Here is a 21,579-nt window from a genome sequence, read left to right as displayed (position 1 = left end):
CAGGTTCAGTGGTAATTATTAGAGCTCTCATCAGTCTGTATGGTATGCCTGTCTCATTTGCTTTGTACAGTACTACAAGTTTACTGTACCTTAACATCACAATTATTTAAATTTCTTCAGAACCAATAATGTCTGCATAGTTTCCTCGAGCCATAGACTGTATAAAGAAGCCTCGAACGCACAGCAAAGTAGATACAGTTCGATTTCAAAACTTTGAAAACCTTGACTTGAGAGAGACTCAACGAATACAGCAAAGAGCTGCTGTTTTTATGAGTAAGTTCATGTTTAATTTGTTATTCAGCACTGTAAACACTTTGTTCAACACTTGTATAATCCATAAAATGCACGTTCTCTCTACTTCCACTCATGCTACAAACAGCACTGCAATGACTGAGTATAGCAAAGTGTTCCGATAGGCTTGCGTTGTTATTATTAGCGGCTTGTGACTTGTTTAACATTGAGGAATATTTCACTTTCTCTGGTCATAGGAGTAACAACATTAATTGGTGTATGAGGCAAAAAAATGCAGCGCGACTAGAGTTTCGCCATGAAAACAAATCAAATGTATTTATAACGCTCTTTGTACATCAGCAGGTGTCACAAATTGCTTATACAGAAACCCAGCCTAAAACCCCATCTTTATTTGAAGGCTGTCAAATAAAATTGTATATGTCACATGCGCCGAACACAACAAGTGTAGACTTTCCCGTGAAATGCTTACTTTAAGAGCCCTTTCCAAACAATTCTGTAAGGAAATTAACAATATATATATATTTTTTTAAAGTAACACAATAAAATAACTATATCGAGGCTATATACAAGGAGTACCAGTACATGTAGGTAGAGGTTGAACCGTCTGTAGCACCAAGTCTGCATAGCCATTTAATTAACTGTTCAGTAGTCTTATGGCTTTGGGGTAGAAGCTGTTCATGAGCCATTTGGTCCCAGATTTGGTTCTACGGTACCGCTTGCAGTGCAGTAGCAGAGAGAGCAGACTGTGACTTGGGTGGCTGGAGTCTTTGATGAGGCCTTCCTCTGACACCAAAAGTCCTGGATGACAGGGAGCACAGCCCCAGTGATGTATTGGGCGTACACACTATCCTCTGTAGCCTCTTGCTGTCGGATGTCGAGCAGTTGCCATACCAAACTTCTACATCTGCGTTGCTTGCTGTTTGGAGTTTTAGGCTGGGTTTCTGTATAAGCAGTTTGTGACATCTGTTGATGTAAAAGGGGCTTTATAAATACATTTAGTGACATTGAGGGAGAGGTTGCCAGGTCTGACCTCCTCCCTGTCGGCTCTCTCATTGTTGTTGAGGATCAGACCTAGTACCTTTGTGTCATTAACTTAATGATGGTGTTGGAGTAGTGTGTGGCCCCGCAGTCATCGGGAGTACAGGAGGGGGCTAAGCACTCACCCCTGAGGGGACCCGTGTTGAGGGTCAGCGTGGCGGATGTGTTGTTGCTTATCCTCACCACCTGGGGTCAGCCCATCAGAAAGTCCTGTATCCATTTGCAGGGGGAGGTGTTAAATCCCAGGGTCTTTAACTTAGTAATTGTTGGAGTCAATGAACAGCACTCTCACGTCGGTGTTTATTTTGTCCAGTGGGGAAAGGGCAGTGTGGAGTGCACCCCTTCTGAAAAAACCTACACTCGATCCCTCCGATGTCAACAATTACAGACCAGTATCCCTTCTTTCTTTTCTCTCCAAAACTCTTGAACGTGCCGTCCTTGGCCAGCTCTCCCGCTATCTCTCTCTGAATGACCTTCTTGATCCAAATCAGTCAGGTTTCAAGACTAGTCATTCAACTGAGACTGCTCTCCTCTGTATCACGGAGGCGCTCCGCACTGCTAAAGCTAACTCTCTCTCCTCTGCTCTCATCCTTCTAGATCTATCGGCTGCCTTCGATACTGTGAACCATCAGATCCTCCTCTCCACCCTCTCCGAGTTGGGCATCTCCGGCGCGGCCCACGCTTGGATTGCGTCCTACCTGACAGGTCGCTCCTACCAGGTGGCGTGGCGAGAATCTGTCTCCTCACCACGCGCTCTCACCACTGGTGTCCCCCAGGGCTCTGTTCTTGGCCCTCTCCTATTCTCGCTATACACCAAGTCACTTGGCTCTGTCATAACCTCACATGGTCTCTCTTATCATTGCTATGCAGACGACACACAATTAATCTTCTCCTTTCCCCTTCTGATGACCAGGTGGCGAATCGCATCTCTGCATGTCTGGCAGACATATCAGTGTGGATGACGGATCACCACCTCAAGCTGAACCTCGGCAAGACGGAGCTGCTCTTCCTCCCGGGGAAGGACTGCCCGTTCCATGATCTCGCCATCACGGTTGACAACTCCATTGTGTCCTCCTCCCAGAGCGCCAAGAACCTTGGCGTGATCCTGGACAACACCCTGTCGTTCTCAACTAACATCAAGGCGGTGGCCCGTTCCTGTAGGTTCATGCTCTACAACATCCGCAGAGTACGACCCTGCCTCACACAGGAAGCGGCGCAGGTCCTAATCCAGGCACTTGTCATCTCCCGTCTGGATTACTGCAACTCGCTGTTGGCTGGGCTCCCTGCCTGTGCCATTAAACCCCTTCAACTCATCCAGAACTCCGCAGCCCGTCTGGTGTTCAACCTTCCCAAGTTCTCTCACGTCACCCCGCTCCTCCGTTCTCTCCACTGGCTTCCAGTTGAAGCTCGCATCCGCTACAAGACCATGGTGCTTGCCTACGGAGCTGTGAGGGAACGGCACCTCAGTACCTCCAGGCTCTGATCAGGCCCTACACCCAAACAAGGGCACTGCGTTCATCCACCTCTGGCCTGCTCGCCTCCCTACCACTGAGGAAGTACAGCTCCCGCTCAGCCCAGTCAAAACTGTTCGCTGCCCTGGCCCCCCAATGGTGGAACAAACTCCCTCACGACGCCAGGACAGCGGAGTCAATCACCACCTTCCGGAGACACCTGAAACCCCACCTCTTTAAGGAATACCTAGGATAGGTTAAGTAATCCCTCTCACCCCACCCCCCCCCTAAGTTTTAGATGCACTATTGTTAAGTGACTGTCCCACTGGATGTCATAAGGTGATTGCACCAATTTTTTTAAGTCGCTCTGGATAAGAGCGTCTGCTAAATGACTTAAATGTAAATGTTAAATGTGAGTGCAATAGACATTGCCTCATTTGTGGATCTGTTGGTGTGGTATGGGAATTGGAGTGGGTACAGGGTGTCTGGCATGATGGTGTTGATGTGAGCCATGACCAGCTTTTCAAAGCATTTCATGGCTACAGATATGAGTGCTAAGCGGCGAAAGTTATTTGGACAGGTTACCTTTGTGTTCCTGGGACAGAGACTATGGTGGTTTGCTTGAAACATGTGGGTATTACAGACTGGTTCAGGGAGGTTGAAAATGTCATAGAAAACACTTGCTTGATGGTCAACGCATGCTCTGAGTACACGTCTTGGTAACCAATATGGTCCTGCGGCCTTGTGAATTTTAACCTGTTTAAAGGTCTTACTCTCATCGGCTACAGAGAGCGTGATCACACAGTCATCCAGAACAGCTGGTGCTCTCATGCATGGTTCAGCGTTGCTTGCCTCAACGCGAGGATAGAAGGCATTTAGTTTGTCTGGTAGGCTCGCCTCACTGGGCAGCTCATTGCTGGGTTTCCCTTTGTTATTTTAAGGTCTCTCCGGAGATGTTCGAATCGGTTCAAGTCCGGGCTCTGGCTGGGCCACTCAAGGACATTCAGAGACTTGTCCTGAAGCCACTCCTGCATGGTCTTAGCTGTGTGCTTAGGGTCGTTGTCCTATTGCGAGGTGAACCTTCGCTCCAATCTGAGGTCCTGAGTGCTCTGGAGCAGGTTTTCATCAAGGATCTCTCGGTACTTTGCTCCATTAATCTTTCCCTCGATCCTGATTAGTCTTCCTGTCCCTGATGCTGAAAAACATCCCCACAGCATGATGCTGCCACCACCATGCTTCACCGTAAGGATGGTGCAAGGTTTCCTCCAGATATGACACTTGGCATTCAGGCCAAAGAGTTCAATCTTGGTGGCCACTGACTAGTTAAAACTTTACATCTTAACAAGTATCTCTTTTAGAAGGTCAATATCACATTACATAATTTCACAAATAGTTTAATCTTTACTCATTAATTTTATACAACAACTAGATATAAATCTGATCACTGTGAAGTATACACACGCAGAGGTACAGTTATATAGTTCTCCTGTCCTTCCCTGATTTCACAGAATAAAACAACTTGACAGGAATGTTCTTTAATTATCTACGGACCATTCCCACATTCTCAAAAATATAAATATTGTTCAGTTCACCCATTTTGTGGATTAGGAGTTTTGGCGAGAGAAGCTCTTTGTTCTGAGACTCTCTCCCTCAATACTGCATGGCAGTTTCTACCTGGTATTTATGACCTGAGGAAATAAAACCTGGGTTAGGAGAGAGAGAGGGGGAGGGCACAATCTACACCCAGAAAGGGCCACGTCATGACACCCTGGAACGGGTAGCAACATAGAAAGTAGCTGGCTTGATAAAAACGATGTTAATTTCCTCTGTCCTCTTTGCTCGCAATGTCATTTGTTTTTAGATAAACAGCTTGTTTTTGAATGGTAACTGTGTTAAGGCTGGGGATTGGGACGGGATGAGGAGTACTGGAAAGGTGTGACTTTCAGCTTACAATAGGCCATAAGTATACAGCAGATCGCCGATTGTCCTCAATTTGATTATGCTATAACAACATACTGTAGCTGTCATGTTTTGTCATTGATTGTCATGTCTTGTCCCTGTGCTTCCCCTTCTGTTCGTTTCCCTCTGCTGGTCTTGTTGGGTTCTTTCCCTCTTTCTATCCCTCTCTCTCCCCCTCCCTCTCTCACTCTCCCGCTCTCTCTTCTCTCTATCGTTCCGTTCCTGCTCCCAGCTGTTCCTATTCCCCTAATCAATCATTTAGTCTTCCCACACCTGTTCCCGATCCTTTTCCCTGATTAGAGTCCCTATTTCTCTCCTTGTTTTCCGTTCCTGCCCTGTCGGATCCTTGTCAATATTCACCGTGCTGTGTCTATGTTTTGCCCTGTCGTGTCGTGTTTCCCTCAGATGCTGCGTGGTGAGCAGGTGTCTGAGTCTGCTAGGTTCAAGTGCCTTCCCGAGGCAACCTGCAGTTCTTGATCATGTCTCCAGTCTGTTCTCGTCTTTACGAGTAATATTATGCCTTTTATTTTGTTAAGTATCTTACTGGATTAAAAACTCTGTTTTCGCCAAGTCGCTTTTGGGTCCTCATTCACCTGCATGACAGAAGGATCCGACCAAGGAATGGACCCAGCGACTACAGACGTTCGTAACACTGCCGTCGAGATCCAGGAGCCATGCTCGGCAGACACGAGCAGGAATTGTCTGCTGCTCGCCATGCCGTGGAGAACCTGGCCGCTCAGGTTTCCGACCTCTCTGGACAGTTCCAGAGTCTTCGTCTCGTGCCACCTGTTACTTCCTGGCCTGCCGAGCCTCCAGAACCTAGGGTTAATAACCCACCTTGCTACTCCGGGCAGCCCACTGAGTGCCGCTCCTTTCTCACCCAGTGTGAGATTGTGTTCTCTCTCCAACCCAACACATACTCTAGAGAGAGAGCTCGGGTTGCTTACGTCATTTCACTCCTTACTGGCCGGGCTCGAGAGTGGGGCACAGCTATCTGGGAGGCAAGGGCTGATTGCTCTAACAAATACCAGAACTTTAAAGAGGAGATGATTCGGGTTTTTGACCGTTCAGTTTTTGGTAGGGAGGCTTCTAGGGCCCTGGCTTCCCTATGCCAAGGTGATCGATCCATAACGGATTACTCTATTGAGTTTCGCACTCTTGCTGCCTCTAGTGAGTGGAACGAGCCGGCGCTGCTCGCTCGTTTTCTGGAGGGACTCCACGCAGTGGTTAAGGAGGAGATTCTCTCCCGGGAGGTTCCTTCAGAGGTGGACTCTTTGATTGCTCTCGCCATCCGCATAGAACGACGGGTAGATCTTCGTCACCGGGCTCGTGGAAGAGAGCTCGCATCAACGGTGTTTCCCTGCTCCGCATCGCAACCATCTCCCTCCTCTGGCTCAGAGACTGAGCCCATGCAGCTGGGAGGATTCGCATCTCGACTAAGGAGAGGGAACGGAGGATCACCAACCGCCTGTGCCTCTATTGCGGATTTGATGGACATTTTGTCAATTCATGTCCAGTTAAAGGCCAGAGCTCATCAGTAAGCGGAGGGCTACTGGTGAGCGCTACTACTCAGGTCTCTTCATCTAGATCATGTACTACTATGTCGGTCCATCTACGCTGGACCGGTTCGGGTGCTACATGCAGTGCCTTGATTGACTCTGGGGCTGAGGGTTGTTTCATGGACGAAGCATGGGCTCGGAAACATGACATTCCTTTCAGACAGTTAGACAAGCCTACGCCCATGTTTGCCTTAGATGGTAGTCATCTTCCCAGTATCAGATTTGAGACACTACCTTTAACTCTCACAGTATCTGGTAACCACAGTGAGACTATTTCTTTTTTGATTTTTCGTTCACCTTTTACACCTGTTGTTTTGGGTCATCCCTGGCTAGTATGTCATAATCCTTCTATTAATTGGTCTAGTAATTCTATCCTATCCTGGAACGTTTCTTGTCATGTGAAGTGTTTAATGTCTGCCATCCCTCCCATTTCTTCTGTCCCCACTTCTCAGGAGGAACCTGGCGATTTGACAGGAGTGCCGGAGGAATATCATGATCTGCGCACGGTCTTCAGTCGGTCCCGAGCCAACTCCCTTCCTCCTCACCGGTCGTATGATTGTAGTATTGATCTCCTTCCGGGGACCACTCCTCCTCGGGGTAGACTATACTCTCTGTCGGCTCCCGAACGTAAGGCTCTCGAGGATTATTTATCTGTGTCTCTTGACGCCGGTACCATAGTGCCTTCTTCCTCTCCGGCCGGGGCGGGGTTCTTTTTGTTAAAAAGAAGGACGGTACTCTGCGCCCCTGCGTGGATTATCGAGGGCTGAATGACATAACGGTTAAGAATCGTTATCCGCTTCCCCTTATGTCATCAGCCTTCGAGATTCTGCAGGGAGCCAGGTGCTTTACTAAGTTGGACCTTCGTAACGCTTACCATCTCGTGCGCATCAGAGAGGGGGACGAGTGGAAAACGGCGTTTAACACTCCGTTAGGGCATTTTGAGTACCGGGTTCTGCCGTTTGGTCTCGCCAATGCGCCAGCTGTTTTTCAGGCATTAGTTAATGATGTTCTGAGAGACATGCTGAACATCTTTGTTTTTGTCTATCTTGACGATATCCTGATTTTTTCACCGTCACTCGAGATTCATGTTCAGCACGTTCGACGTGTTCTACAGCGCCTTTTAGAGAATTGTCTCTACGTTAAGGCTGAGAAGTGCTCTTTTCATGTCTCCTCCGTTACTTTTCTCGGTTCCGTTATTTCCGCTGAAGGCATTCAGATGGATTCCGCTAAGGTCCAAGCTGTCAGTGATTGGCCCGTTCCAAGGTCACGTGTCGAGTTGCAGCGCTTTTTAGGTTTCGCTAATTTCTATCGGCGTTTCATTCGTAATTTCGGTCAAGTTGCTGCCCCTCTCACAGCTCTTACTTCTGTCAAGACGTGTTTTAAGTGGTCCGGTTCCGCCCAGGGAGCTTTTGATCTTCTAAAGAACGTTTTACGTCCGCTCCTATCCTCGTTACTCCTGACGTCACTAGACAATTCATTGTCGAGGTTGACGCTTCAGAGGTAGGCGTGGGAGCCATTCTATCCCAGCGCTTCCAGTCTGACGATAAGGTTCATCCTTGCGCTTATTTTTCTCATCGCCTGTCGCCATCTGAGCGCAACTATGATGTGGGTAACCGTGAACTGCTCGCCATCCGCTTAGCCCTAGGCGAATGGCGACAGTGGTTGGAGGGGGCGACCGTTCCTTTTGTCGTTTGGACAGACCATAAGAACCTTGAGTACATCCGTTCTGCCAAACGACTTAATGCCCGTCAAGCTCGTTGGGCGTTGTTTTTCGCTCGTTTCGAGTTTGTGATTTCTTACTGTCCGGGTAGCAAGAACACCAAGCATTTAACATTTACATTACATTTAAGTCATTTAGCAGACGCTCTTATCCAGAGCGACTTACAAATTGGTGCATTCACCTTATGACATCCAGTGGGACAGTCACTTAACAATAGTGCATCTAAAACTTAGGGGGGGGTGGGGTGAGAGGGATTACTTAACCTATCCTAGGTATTCCTTAAAGAGGTGGGGTTTCAGGTGTCTCCGGAAGGTGGTGATTGACTCCGCTGTCCTGGCGTCGTGAGGGAGTTTGTTCCACCATTGGGGGGCCAGGGCAGCGAACAGTTTTGACTGGGCTGAGCGGGAGCTGTACTTCCTCAGTGGTAGGGAGGCGAGCAGGCCAGAGGTGGATGAACGCAGTGCCCTTGTTTGGGTGTAGGGCCTGATCAGAGCCTGGAGGTACTGAGGTGCCGTTCCCCTCACAGCTCCGTAGGCAAGCACCATGGTCTTGTAGCGGATGCGAGCTTCAACTGGAAGCCAGTGGAGAGAACGGAGGAGCGGGGTGACGTGAGAGAACTTGGGAAGGTTGAACACCAGACGGGCTGCGGCGTTCTGGATGAGTTGAAGGGGTTTAATGGCACAGGCAGGAGCCCAGCCAACAGCGAGTTGCAGTAATCCAGACGGGAGATGACAAGTGCCTGGATTAGGACCTGCGCCGCTTCCTGTGTGAGGCAGGGTCGTACTCTGCGGATGTTGTAGAGCATGAACCTACAGGAACGGGCCACCGCCTTGATGTTAGTTGAGAACGACAGGGTGTTGTCCAGGATCACGCCAAGGTTCTTGGCGCTCTGGGAGGAGGACACAATGGAGTTGTCGACCGTGATGGCGAGATCATGGAACGGGCAGTCCTTCCCCGGGAGGAAGAGCAGCTCCGTCTTGCCGAGGTTCAGCTTGAGGTGGTGATCCGTCATCCACACTGATATGTCTGCCAGACATGCAGAGATGCGATTCGCCACCTGGTCATCAGAAGGGGGAAAGGAGAAGATTAATTGTGTGTCGTCTGCATAGCAATGATAAGAGAGACCATGTGAGGTTATGACAGAGCCAAGTGACTTGGTGTATAGCGAGAATAGGAGAGGGCCAAGAACAGAGCCCTGGGGGACACCAGTGGTGAGAGCGCGTGGTGAGGAGACAGATTCTCGCCACGCCACCTGGTAGGAGCGACCTGTCAGGTAGGACGCAATCCAAGCGTGAGCCGCGCCGGAGATGCCCAACTCGGAGAGGGTGGAGAGGAGGATCTGATGGTTCACAGTATCGAAGGCAGCCGATAGATCTAGAAGGATGAGAGCAGAGGAGAGAGAGTTAGCTTTAGCAGTGCGGAGCGCCTCCGTGATACAGAGGAGAGCAGTCTCAGTTGAATGACTAGTCTTGAAACCTGACTGATTTGGATCAAGAAGGTCATTCAGAGAGAGATAGCGGGAGAGCTGGCCAAGGACGGCACGTTCAAGAGTTTTGGAGAGAAAAGAAAGAAGGGATACTGGTCTGTAATTGTTGACATCGGAGGGATCGAGTGTAGGTTTTTTCAGAAGGGGTGCAACTCTCGCTCTCTTGAAGACGGAAGGGACGTAGCCAACGGTCAGGGATGAGTTGATAAGCGAGGTGAGGTAAGGGAGAAGGTCTCCGGAAATGGTCTGGAGAAGAGAGGAGGGGATAGGGTCAAGCGGGCAGGTTGTTGGGCGGCCGGCCGTCACAAGACGCGAGATTTCATCTGGAGAGAGAGGGAGAAAGAGGTCAGAGCACAGGGTAGGGCAGTGTGAGCAGAACCAGCGGTGTCGTTTGACTTAGCAAACGAGGATCGGATGTCGTCGACCTTCTTTTCAAAATGGTTGACGAAGTCATCTGCAGAGAGGGAGGAGGGGGGGGAGGGGGCGGAGGATTCAGGAGGGAGGAGAAGGTGGCAAAGAGCTTCCTAGGGTTAGAGGCAGATGCTTGGAATTTAGCGTGGTAGAAAGTGGCTTTAGCAGCAGAGACAGAGGAGGAAAATGTAGAGAGGAGGGAGTGAAAGGATGCCAGGTCCGCAGGGAGGCGAGTTTTCCTCCATTTCCGCTCGGCTGCCCGGAGCCCTGTTCTGTGAGCTCGCAATGAGTCATCGAGCCACGGAGCGGGAGGGGAGGACCGAGCCGGCCTGGAGGATAGGGGACATAGAGAGTCAAGGGATGCAGAGAGGGAGGAGAGGAGGGTTGAGGAGGCAGAATCAGGAGATAGGTGGGAGAAGGTTTGAGCGGAGGGAAGAGATGATAGGATGGAAGAGGAGAGAGTAGCGGGGGAGAGAGAGCGAAGGTTGGGACGGCGCGATACCATCCGAGTAGGGGCAGTGTGGGAGGTGTTGGATGAGAGCGAGAGGGAAAAGGATACAAGGCAGTGGTCGGAGACTTGGAGGGAGTTGCAGTGAGGTTAGTGGAAGAACAGCATCTAGTAAAGATGAGGTCGAGCGTATTGCCTGCCTTGTGAGTAGGGGGAAGGTGAGAGGGTGAGGTCAAAAGAGGAGAGGAGTGGAAAGAAGGAGGCAGAGAGGAAAGAGTCAAAGGTAGACGTGGGGAGGTTAAAGTCGCCCAGAACTGTGAGAGGTGAGCCGTCCTCAGGAAAGGAGCTTATCAAGGCATCAAGCTCATTGATGAACTCTCCGAGGGAACCTGGAGGGCGATAAATGATAAGGATGTTAAGCTTGAAAGGGCTAGTAACTGTGACAGCATGGAATTCAAAGGAGGCGATAGACAGATGGGTAAGGGGAGAAAGAGAGAATGACCACTTGGGAGAGATGAGGATCCCGGTGCCACCACCCCGCTGACCAGATGCTCTCGGGGTGTGCGAGAACACGTGGGCGGACGAAGAGAGAGCAGTAGGAGTAGCAGTGTTGTCTGTGGTGATCCATGTTTCCGTCAGTGCCAAGAAGTCGAGGGACTGGAGGGAGGCATAGGCTGAGATGAACTCTGCCTTGTTGACCGCAGATTGGCAGTTCCAGAGGCTACCGGAGACCTGGGTCGTGCGCGCGTGCAAGCCTGATGCCTTATCCCGTCTGTTTAGTTCTTCTGTGGCTTCTACTGATCCCGAGGGGGATTCTTCCTTATGGGCGTGTTGTCGGGTTGACAGTCTGGGGAATTGAAAGACAGGTTAAGCAAGCACTCACGCACACTGCGTCGCCGCGCGCTTGTCCTAGTAACCTCCTTTTCGTTCCTGTTTCCACTCGTCTGGCTGTTCTTCAGTGGGCTCACTCTGCCAAGTTAGCTGGTCATCCCGGTGTTCGAGGCACTCTTGCGTCTATTCGCCAGCGCTTTTGGTGGCCGACTCAGGAGCGTGACACGCGCCGTTTCGTGGCTGCTTGTTCGGACTGCGCGCAGACTAAGTCGGGTAACTCTCCTCCTGCCGGTCGTCTCAGACCGCTCCCCATTCCTTCTCGACCATGGTCTCACATCGCCCTAGACTTCATTACCGGTCTGCCTTTGTCTGCGGGGAAGACTGTGATTCTTACGGTTGTCGATAGGTTCTCTAAGGCGGCACATTTCATTCCCCTCGCTAAACTTCCTTCCGCTAAGGAGACGGCACAAATCATTATCGAGAATGTGTTCAGAATTCATGGCCTCCCGTTAGACGCCGTTTCAGACAGAGGCCCGCAATTCACGTCACAGTTTTGGAGGGAGTTCTGTCGTTTGATTGGTGCGTCCGTCAGTCTCTCTTCCGGGTTTCATCCCCAGTCTAACGGTCAAGCAGAGAGGGCCAATCAGACGATTGGTCGCATACTACGCAGCCTTTCTTTCAGAAACCCTGCGTCTTGGGCAGAACAGCTCCCTGGGCAGAATACGCTCACAACTCGCTTCCTTCGTCTGCTACCGGGTTATCTCCGTTTCAGAGTAGTCTGGGTTACCAGCCTCCTCTATTCTCTTCCCAGCTTGCCGAGTCCAGCGTTCCCTCCGCTCAAGCGTTTGTCCAACGTTGTGAGCGCACCTGGAGGAGGGTGAGGTCTGCACTTTGCCGTTACAGGGCACAGACTGTGAGAGCCGCCAATAAACGCAGGATTAAGAGTCCAAGGTATTGTTGCGGCCAGAGAGTGTGGCTTTCCACTCGCAACCTTCCTCTTACGACAGCTTCTCGTAAGTTGACTCCGCGGTTCATTGGTCCGTTCCGTCTCCCAGGTCGTCAATCCTGTCGCTGTGCGACTGCTTCTTCCGCGACATCTTCGTCGCGTCCATCCTGTCTTCCATGTCTCCTGTGTCAAGCCCTTTCTTCGCACCCCCGTTCGTCTTCCCTCCCCCTCCCGTCCTTGTCGAGAGCGCACCTATTTACAAGGTACATAAGATCATGGACATGCGTTCTCGGGGACGGGGTCACCAATACTTAGTGGATTGGGAGGGTTACGGTCCTGAGGAGAGGAGTTGGGTTCCGTCTCGGGACGTGCTGGACCGTTCACTCATTGATGATTTCCTCCGTTGCCGCCAGGATTCCTCCTCGAGTGCGCCAGGAGGCGCTCGGTGAGTGGGGGGGTACTGTCATGTTTTGTCATTGATTGTCATGTCTTGTCCCTGTGCTTCCCCTTCTGTTCGTTTCCCTCTGCTGGTCTTGTTGGGTTCTTTCCCTCTTTCTATCCCTCTCTCTCCCCCTCCCTCTCTCACTCTCCCGCTCTCTCTTCTCTCTATCGTTCCGTTCCTGCTCCCAGCTGTTCCTATTCCCCTAATCAATCATTTAGTCTTCCCACACCTGTTCCCGATCCTTTTCCCTGATTAGAGTCCCTATTTCTCTCCTTGTTTTCCGTTCCTGCCCTGTCGGATCCTTGTCAATATTCACCGTGCTGTGTCTATGTTTTGCCCTGTCGTGTCGTGTTTCCCTCAGATGCTGCGTGGTGAGCAGGTGTCTGAGTCTGCTAGGTTCAAGTGCCTTCCCGAGGCAACCTGCAGTTCTTGATCATGTCTCCAGTCTGTTCTCGTCTTTACGAGTAATATTATGCCTTTTATTTTGTTAAGTATCTTACTGGATTAAAAACTCTGTTTTCGCCAAGTCGCTTTTGGGTCCTCATTCACCTGCATGACAGTAGCACCATGACCAGGGTCTCTATTCATTTAAGTGAGAAGATTAGGGCTTTCAGGAGTACCGGAAAATCTAGTACAGGCAACAATGTTTTTTTAATTATCAATGAGTATATTTGAGTTTATTTACAATATTTGTTGTATTCTTTGCTTTGTCTTTTCTGGTGGATTAAACTGAAATTGGAACCAGTTTTCTATGGCTTGTTTAAAAAATAACAATATTTTGGAGACAATATTTTTCTCCAAATTACCTAAAGTGATTGAGAAAAAGGACATTCTTGAACATGGGGTGAGACAATTCTTACTAATTTGTAAATAAAGCCAATTTGTTATTGAGAATGATTTATTTCTGTTTTTAGAGGGAGAGAAACCAAAAGCCCACTATCACCTCATGGGTCTCCCAGTCGCAGCCGGCACTGGTATCGAGCCAGCATCTGTAGGAATTTAGCTTGCACTGTGATGCAGCGTCTTAGACCGCTGCGCCACTCGGGAGGCCCCATTCACACATGGTTTTATGCTGATCAATTGCCTCGCACAAAGTATTAAAATACAAGAGTCTTTTTTCCTGCTAAAAGCCCGTAATAGCCCACAAATGATCTCTAAATCCCGCAGCATAATCTCAAAACTTTTAGTTGAGCAACCACTGTAAGTGTGTGAAGTATGTTGTGGTGATATTATGGTTACAGTATGTGTATACTGTATGTGCAGTATATGAGTACAGTTGCCAGTTTGCTCTATGTTCCCGCCACTGCACCTGTAGACTTCAGGGAGGTTAGTTACCTCAAGCTACTTTACAGACCGTACTAAGCAAACAGAGCCAGGTGGCTCAGTGGAAAAAGTTCATCATGGCATGCAGTCCTGTGAGAAGGAGTTCCAGCGTGCACTGCCCCGAGTGGAGTATGTGATTAAAAATAAACACGTTTTCTGAAGGTGAGAGAGAAGGGTTTAGTGCTTTTCCATATGGGTACCTTGGTATTATGCCCTCCTGGGATTTAGCCATGTATATTCATAAGAGAAGAAAGGGAGGAGGTGGTAGCAGGAAAAGTTGTCATAGACCCAGCTGGTTCTCTCTCCAACTTCTCTTAGTGACCTCAATTCCTCCTCCGTTTGTTCTACCTCCTATCGAGCCTGCTCTGCTCTCAGTGCTCTCTATGTGCATAATGGTGAAGTAGAACATATGTGTCCCAACCTGAGCTGAGCCCAACAGGTCACTGTCACTCCCACTCCAGCCAAATGAGATGCGTTTGTAATATTCCATCCCATGGAATCACTAAAAAGGCCACAAATCAGATATACCAGATATGAGTAACTTGAGGAGGAGTATGCCAGTTAAAACAAGAGCCAGTACAACTTTTACAATTATTGATAGATTTTTTTGTTCGTAAAAAATCTTAACAGGGCATCAAACAACTTCTTAGTGAATGGATTAGATAAATGCTGGATGACAGGACGTGGCTAGAATGCACTATTGCATTATGGCCTGCATGGAGTTTAGATCTCACAGGCCAATGACAGCCCTGTAGCTGTCTATAGGCTATATACAGTACAGCAGTTAAACTGCACACTCAACAAATACTGTATGAAATCACTTTGGGAGGTAATAGTCATTCAAAATCATACATTTTAAGAGGGTTTAAGAAAACAAATACACTTACGCAGTTGCTCTATTACAATGTCAACCACTTTGAGATCAATATTAATGCAATTCCTTTCCTTTGTCTTACTCTCTGCCAACACACCAAGCCAATGCATCAGACTGAGCAGAACATTGTATTGAACAGAACAGCCAATGAAATGTCCAGTGGCATCCCAGTGAATGGGATGCATTTTGACTGTTTTCAGCATTTCCTCGAATCAAAAGCCAAGATCATTACCTTGAATCGACACACAGTGTGACCTGTATGTCTTCCAGGTCAAAAAAGGTCACAATATTGTCCGTACCGGCCAAGCTGACTGCAGCTAACGAGTACTTAATCAGCACTGCCCGGTGGGTGGGCTTTGTCAGTATCCCAGTAAGCCAGGTGTCTATAGCAGCTTGGTGTTGCAGCTCTAGAATGTTGTGAGCAACAACAACCTGTGTACAACACAACACTTGGTGCTAGTGACCTGCTGGTCCAGCCAATCACTGGCTCTGTTACTGACAACCTACCTGGATGATAGGAAGTAACCTTAGCACGCTCACAGTGTTTGACTAAAGAAGGCAAATTATAAAAGAGCAGCTGCACTACCAAAATTAAACCATACCACACTAGAAAGGGAAACTGGTCTAATGCACTATTATAGTAATAAGATAAGAGTTTATTATTGATGAAAGACATACTGCTGTCTAAAAATAACTATACCACATGCTTCACTAATACCAGTGTTGTTGATGTGGTCCATTCAGTGTTCATCGACGTGAATGAGATACAAACAGCTCTTACCTCTACAGTGAACTCCTTCATCAAAGCCATCGTCACAGTCTATGGCTCCGTTGCAGAGCTTGTTGAAGTGAATGCACTTCCTCGTCCCTATGCACTGTATGTGATTCAGGGGACATCTCACCACCACGTCCCCCGCACCTGGAACAGAGAAGACAGTCACTGTTAGCAAGCCCTGTATGGTATGATATGTCATAATTTTCTATGTTCATTCGTAATGGGGGAAAAATCCTATACTGTACAGTTACATATCGCAATCAAATTTTGGGATATTTTACTCTTCTTTTTTTCACTGTAGATAGCATTAGCTTGAGCTAGTCGGCGCTACCTGCACAAAAACTCTGGTATTTTTCATCCTATAGCTTGTTATCCTAGCTATAAATAGTGAGCTTGTTCTCCTAGCTATAAAAAGTGAGTCAACATGTTTTCAGCACTTATTTCCATGACTGATTAAAACTCGTTTTCTGATGCTCTCTCCTGTCTCTCCGCAGCAGGCATAGTGAGCAATATGTTTGCAACATCAAATCACAATAAAATTGCAGTATCAAATCGCAATACATATAAAATCGTGACAATCGTGGTACGTCTTGCATCGTGATGTCGCTGGTAATTCCCAGCTCTAATGTTCATTACCTAATTCTAGGTGTGAGATTCTAAGGAACACCCAAAGGTGATTAACTGAATTGCCATATTGTGCATTTGATAATAAACCCTCAGAATGCACAGTTGAAACCTTGAGCTATGAGCAGACAATCAACAATAAATTACACAACACAAATCACTATACCTAATTACTCATAAAAGCATTTATTTTTATGATCATTGTTTGGAGACATTTTATTTTCATACTCTATAATCTTTTCCCACAGCGCTGTTCCTCTACAGAAAACATGATTACCATTCACAGAAGCACATCAGAGTAAAATATATAGAAGGCATATGCAAATTCTGTTTACACTTGACGGCATTGTTCTTTATACACAACAGATGTTCCGTGAGCTACAATGGGAAAGCCACGCTCCTGAACCACACACGGAAACCTATAACAGTGTGTAACCACGGGCGTGCGAGCACACACACACACAGAGCAGAGAGGAAACAGCTGTTTAAGGATTCATGAGGCATATAGGTGACCCTCATCTGCGTGGCAGCAGCCCACCAGAGTACATAAAATACATCTGACCCAAGCAGCCAGCATTGTAAATGTGTCACATTGCACCTTAACTGCATTGGTATCAATTACCATAACGTCAACACTAGCCACTTAACAAGGAGATTTATTGTTACACGAGACAGGATCTCTTACCGATCCCCAGAGTTCCTCCATGTAGCTCTATACGAACTCATATCCAACCAAGAGCACTTGAACCATCCTCGCTGAGCCATTACTTCTTAACAGCTTTCATTTATACTTCATAAGGCAGGATGATGCCACAATTAAGGTGGCCATTACAAAATGGTCTGTCATTCCCAAGAGATTTAAAGAATATATTTGTTGGCGCAATAGAAGTGAAGCCATGATGATTCCCTGTAACCATGACATGGTCTCTACTCTCAGGCCTGCATTATTACATGTAATGCATATGAGATCTTTTTAAGTCTCTTATTTCTTAGACACCTCAACCCAGCCCTAAGGATATGCAAGATTTAGGCAAAGTCAAATATAAGTGACCCTTTCATACATGAGCAAAATGGCAGCCAAATCAACTTGGCTCTTTTCACATTGTTCCTCTGAGACCTGAGTGATAAATCCTATTAGTTTCGGAATGAAGCCAACATTGCACACAATAGGTTGCACTCTTTGCCCCAGTATTATTATCCTAGGAGAGGAGTCACCTAACGCTTCAACCAACATGAGAAAAAGAGGTGCAGCAAAAATCACAACATTTGAAGAGAAAAGGGTGTGACCACTTCCAGTATATTCACTTGAAAAATGCTTTTCAACGTAAATACCATACAGGGAAATTCGACGCTCGCTGCTCATCCACAGAGCCATTTTCTTAATGCATCCAAATAATTTACAAACACATTATATTGTTACTGCATCCACAGAACCTATTTACGGTAGTTAACAAAATAATGTTTAGGTCTCTGACAACATGTCCCAATTCTCTTGCTGCGTGTGCACTGATCTAATGCAATGAGAGAAAGGCATGAATATTCATTGATTCTGATCCACCATACAGGAACACACAGATGGTCTCTCTACAGTTGAGAGAGGATGACAATCACTCTACTTAGCCCAGCGCAAAACTACCAACCACATTCTGCTCATTATGGTGCTGTAGGGTCCGTGGAAAAGTTAACAAAACTTATATTTCAACACATCAAACAGCCAGGGAATATAAAGTTTAGATAATTAGGTATGGCATGTCTTCAGTGGGTAGATAGATGCCAAACAGGGAACTGTAGCTCCTGTAACTGATGTCTTTGTTTACCAAGTTGTGATATTTAAGTCTCTCCAATTACTGTAGATCAGAGTGGCACATCTCCAGTCTCACATTAATTGATTAATAAATTAATCAGGTCCCCCAGACAAGGGGGGAAGATGTTTAGAGTTGGGGGTGCTGGGGGGGAGGGATAGTGGAATACAGTTGAGCAGACATGTTTTTAGGATTTCCACATAAAAAATGTCATGCAATTCGATGTCATTTACATGATAGAAGACATGAGCAGAATATTTTTTTTATACCACACAACTGGCAAAATGCAGGTAGGGTGACCACATTTAAAATACCAAAATGCTGGACAACAGGATGATTTTGCGGGACATTAGTGGGACAGTGTAACCTACATGAACCCCCCCCCCCTCAACACACACACGCAAATCTCCCTCCCGCTCATGGTGTAGTGCACATTTTGTAGGTGCCGGAGAGGAATGACGTCATTATTTCTCAACGTTTGTATCGACATACAGTATGTAGACTAGTGAATATCATTATAGAATATGCATAGAATGCATCCTCCAGTTGCAATGTCTGCCTATCCCCACACATATTGTATCAAGAATTGTTTAGATTTTTAGTAGTCCTTCAAAATAGGCCATGGCATTATTATTAAATTGTGAATGACAATTCTTTGAGCATTACCAGTGAAATGTCTATGAAATGTGAAATGTCCATGGGAAATGGCCGATGGGATGTTTTTTTTACTATTCAGCTACCATCCTAAAATCGTATAGGTGAAGGGGGATACCTAGTCAGCTACACAACTTAAATGTGTCTTCCACATTTAATAAAGGAATGTTTTGGTTATCCTGACCTGGACCCCATGTACAGTATAATAATAGCCCATTATGGGCTGTTTGTAGGACAATATACCTTTACCCAACACCTCTCTGTATTTTGATACTTTGTGGATCAAATCAAATTGATTTATATAGCTCTTCGTACATCAGCTGATATCTCAAAGTGCTGTACAGAAACCCAGCCTAAAACCCCAAACAGCAAGCAATGCAGGTGTAGAAGCACGGTGGCTAGGAAATACTCCCTAGAAAGGCCAAAACCTAGAAAGATACCTAGAGAGGAACCAGGCTATGTGGGGTGGCCAGTCCTCTTCTGGCTGTGCCGGGTGGAGATTATAACAGAACATGGCCAAGATGTTCAAATGTTCATAAATGACCAGCATGGTCGAATAATAGTAAGGCAGAACAGTTGAAACTGGAGCAGCAGCATGGCCAGGTGGACTGGGGACAGCAAGGGGGCTCCGGAGTGGATGGGGGCTCCCGCAGTGCAAAATGCATTTTTAATTTGGGTAGCCTAGTGGTTAGAGCATTGGACTAGTAACCAGAAGGTTGTGAGTTCAAACCCCCCAGCTGACAAGGTACAAATCTGTCGTTCTGCCCCTGAAAAGGCAGTTAACCCACTGTTCCCAGGCCGTCATTGAAAATAAGAATTGGTTCTTAACTGACTTGCCTGGTTAAATAAAGGTAAAATAAAATTTAAAAAAAATAAAAATGTAATTATTGGCGGAGAGTCACATCAAGTTTTTTGATATACTGTAGGCCTACCGTAAGCGACATGAGTTTCACTAGTGTTGAGTAATGTGCTGTTAAAAGCGGTGTAGGTGTTATATAAAATAAATAGCATATTGAAGTTGGAAGCAATAGGATTTGAAGCAAAAGCCTACAACTATTTTAGCACCGTTTCATGCTGCTCTGAGACAAACATGGGGACTGGTTTTGATAAATCAATTAGATTTTTATTTTCACTGAATCTCCGTTTGGGTATTAGTTAGACTAGAATTTGAAAATTAGAGTGTTGAAATGTTATGCTGTTAGTGTAGCCTTTATTTAACTAGGCAAGTCAGTTAAAGGACAAATACTTATTTACAAGGACACCCTACTCCTTCCTCGCCATTGGTGAATTGAACCCCGTTCTCCCGCAGGACACTGGATTCTTTAGCTAAATAGACCAGTACAGTACTCCTGACCATCACGTTGGACAGTGACATATTTTCCATTCCATCATAAAGGAAACCCAGAGGGTTTTTCATTTTCCTTAGAATAAAAACGCCATAATATTAATCAAATTAATTAAGCAAGTACCAGTCAAAGATTTGGACACACCTACTCATTCCAGGGTTTTTCTTTATTTTTGCTATTTTCTACATTGAAGAATAAAAGTGAAGACATCACAAGTATGAAATAACACATATGGAATCAGTTAAGAAAAATTCTTATTTACAAGGATATCCTACTCCTTCCTCCCCATCAGGGAATTGAACCCCGACCTTGCGCGTGCCTGCAATCTCTAGTACAGCCATTATTGGCGGCTGCCAGATGTTTCTCAAAGATGCCCTCTGGTGGTCATACTAGCACTAACTAGCATTAACGGTACCAGTGGTTCACACTTAAAAAACGTGCCATAGATTTCTGCGGCACCATGCAAGCTGCACCGCAATTCGCTGAAACTTTTAAAGAAGGAACCAATGTAGCCTGTTTTGCTGCTTCTTAACTCAATACCGTTTTGAAAGTCTCCTTTCTTAACGGTTTTACATTCCTTGAGACCAACCAGAAATGTTTTGTTGGCCAAATATTCTCAGATTTTGTGGTCTCTCGTTTCTGCATCACCAAATTTTGTACAGGCAAAAGAGTAGGCTAGGTGTGCTTCAATTGTTTCTTCAGTACACGGACGCACTCTGCCAGTTCTCACAATGGTGCTTGTTCAGTAAAGTTTAGATAAAAGCTGAATTAATGTCTTGGAAGATCACAATGATTAATTATTATTCCATACTTAACAAAAATATAAGCGCACAGTTACATTTTTTATGGCAGCTTCCCGCACCTCTCTGAGTCAGAGGGGTTGGAACTTGTTGGGGATAGGGGGCAGTATTTTCACTTTGGATTAATTGCATGCCCATAGTGAACTGCATCCTACTCTGTCCTAGATTGCTAATATATGCATATTTTTATTACTATTGGATAGAAAACACTCTGAATTTTCTAAAACTTTGAATTATGTATGTGAGTATAACAGAACTCATAGGGCTGGCAATCTTCCAAACAGGAAGTGTAATTCTGAATGCGGGTCTAATTTTAATCATCGCCTCTTCACTTCCAAACAAGATATGGATCTGTTAGCACTTCCTACGCCTTCCACTAGATGTCCTCACTCAGTAGAGTGTGGAATGGAGCCTCTGGTGTGAACTTTGACCGAATGGGAGGGGAATGAGTCTCTGTACTGGCAGAATGCAATTTCCCTGTTGTCTGTTGATATCACCATCGTTCCATTTGGCTGCAGATGAAAACGTATGCTCCGGTTGGAACGTTATTGGATATATATGAAAATAACATCCTGAAGATTGATTCTCTACTTAGTTTGACCAGTTTATTCGACCGGGAAAATATATTTTTGAAGTTTTCGTCCGAGTTCGCCTGGACCAGCGTCAGCTTTTGGGCACGTGAGCTGAAAGTGGTAGCAAATGCAGCTAATTGGACACTAGTAATGGACATTATGGAACAAAACAACAATTTATTGCAGAATTAGGACTCCTTGCACTGCCTTCTGATGAAGATATTCAAAGGTTAGTGAATATTTATAGTGTTTTTTTGTAGCTTCTG

At 46.5% G+C, this 21,579-nt stretch overlaps 1 protein-coding gene across 1 annotated transcript in view; it reads right to left on the bottom strand.

Annotated features, from left to right (window-relative positions):
- lrp1bb (low density lipoprotein receptor-related protein 1Bb) overlaps nucleotides 1–21,579 on the bottom strand; it is a 433,776-nt gene that overhangs the window by 271,286 nt on the left and 140,911 nt on the right. Inside the window, exon 3 of the mRNA XM_046364065.1 lies at nucleotides 15,522–15,659. Within this exon, the coding sequence (XP_046220021.1) occupies nucleotides 15,522–15,659 (138 nt within the window). The remainder of the gene's footprint in view (nucleotides 1–15,521; nucleotides 15,660–21,579) is intronic.

This window comes from Oncorhynchus gorbuscha, linkage group LG09 (assembly GCF_021184085.1).
Source record: "Oncorhynchus gorbuscha isolate QuinsamMale2020 ecotype Even-year linkage group LG09, OgorEven_v1.0, whole genome shotgun sequence".
Lineage (NCBI taxonomy): Eukaryota > Metazoa > Chordata > Actinopteri > Salmoniformes > Salmonidae > Oncorhynchus > Oncorhynchus gorbuscha.
Note: the sequence above shows the minus strand (reverse complement) of the source record. Positions and strands in the feature narration are given on the sequence as shown.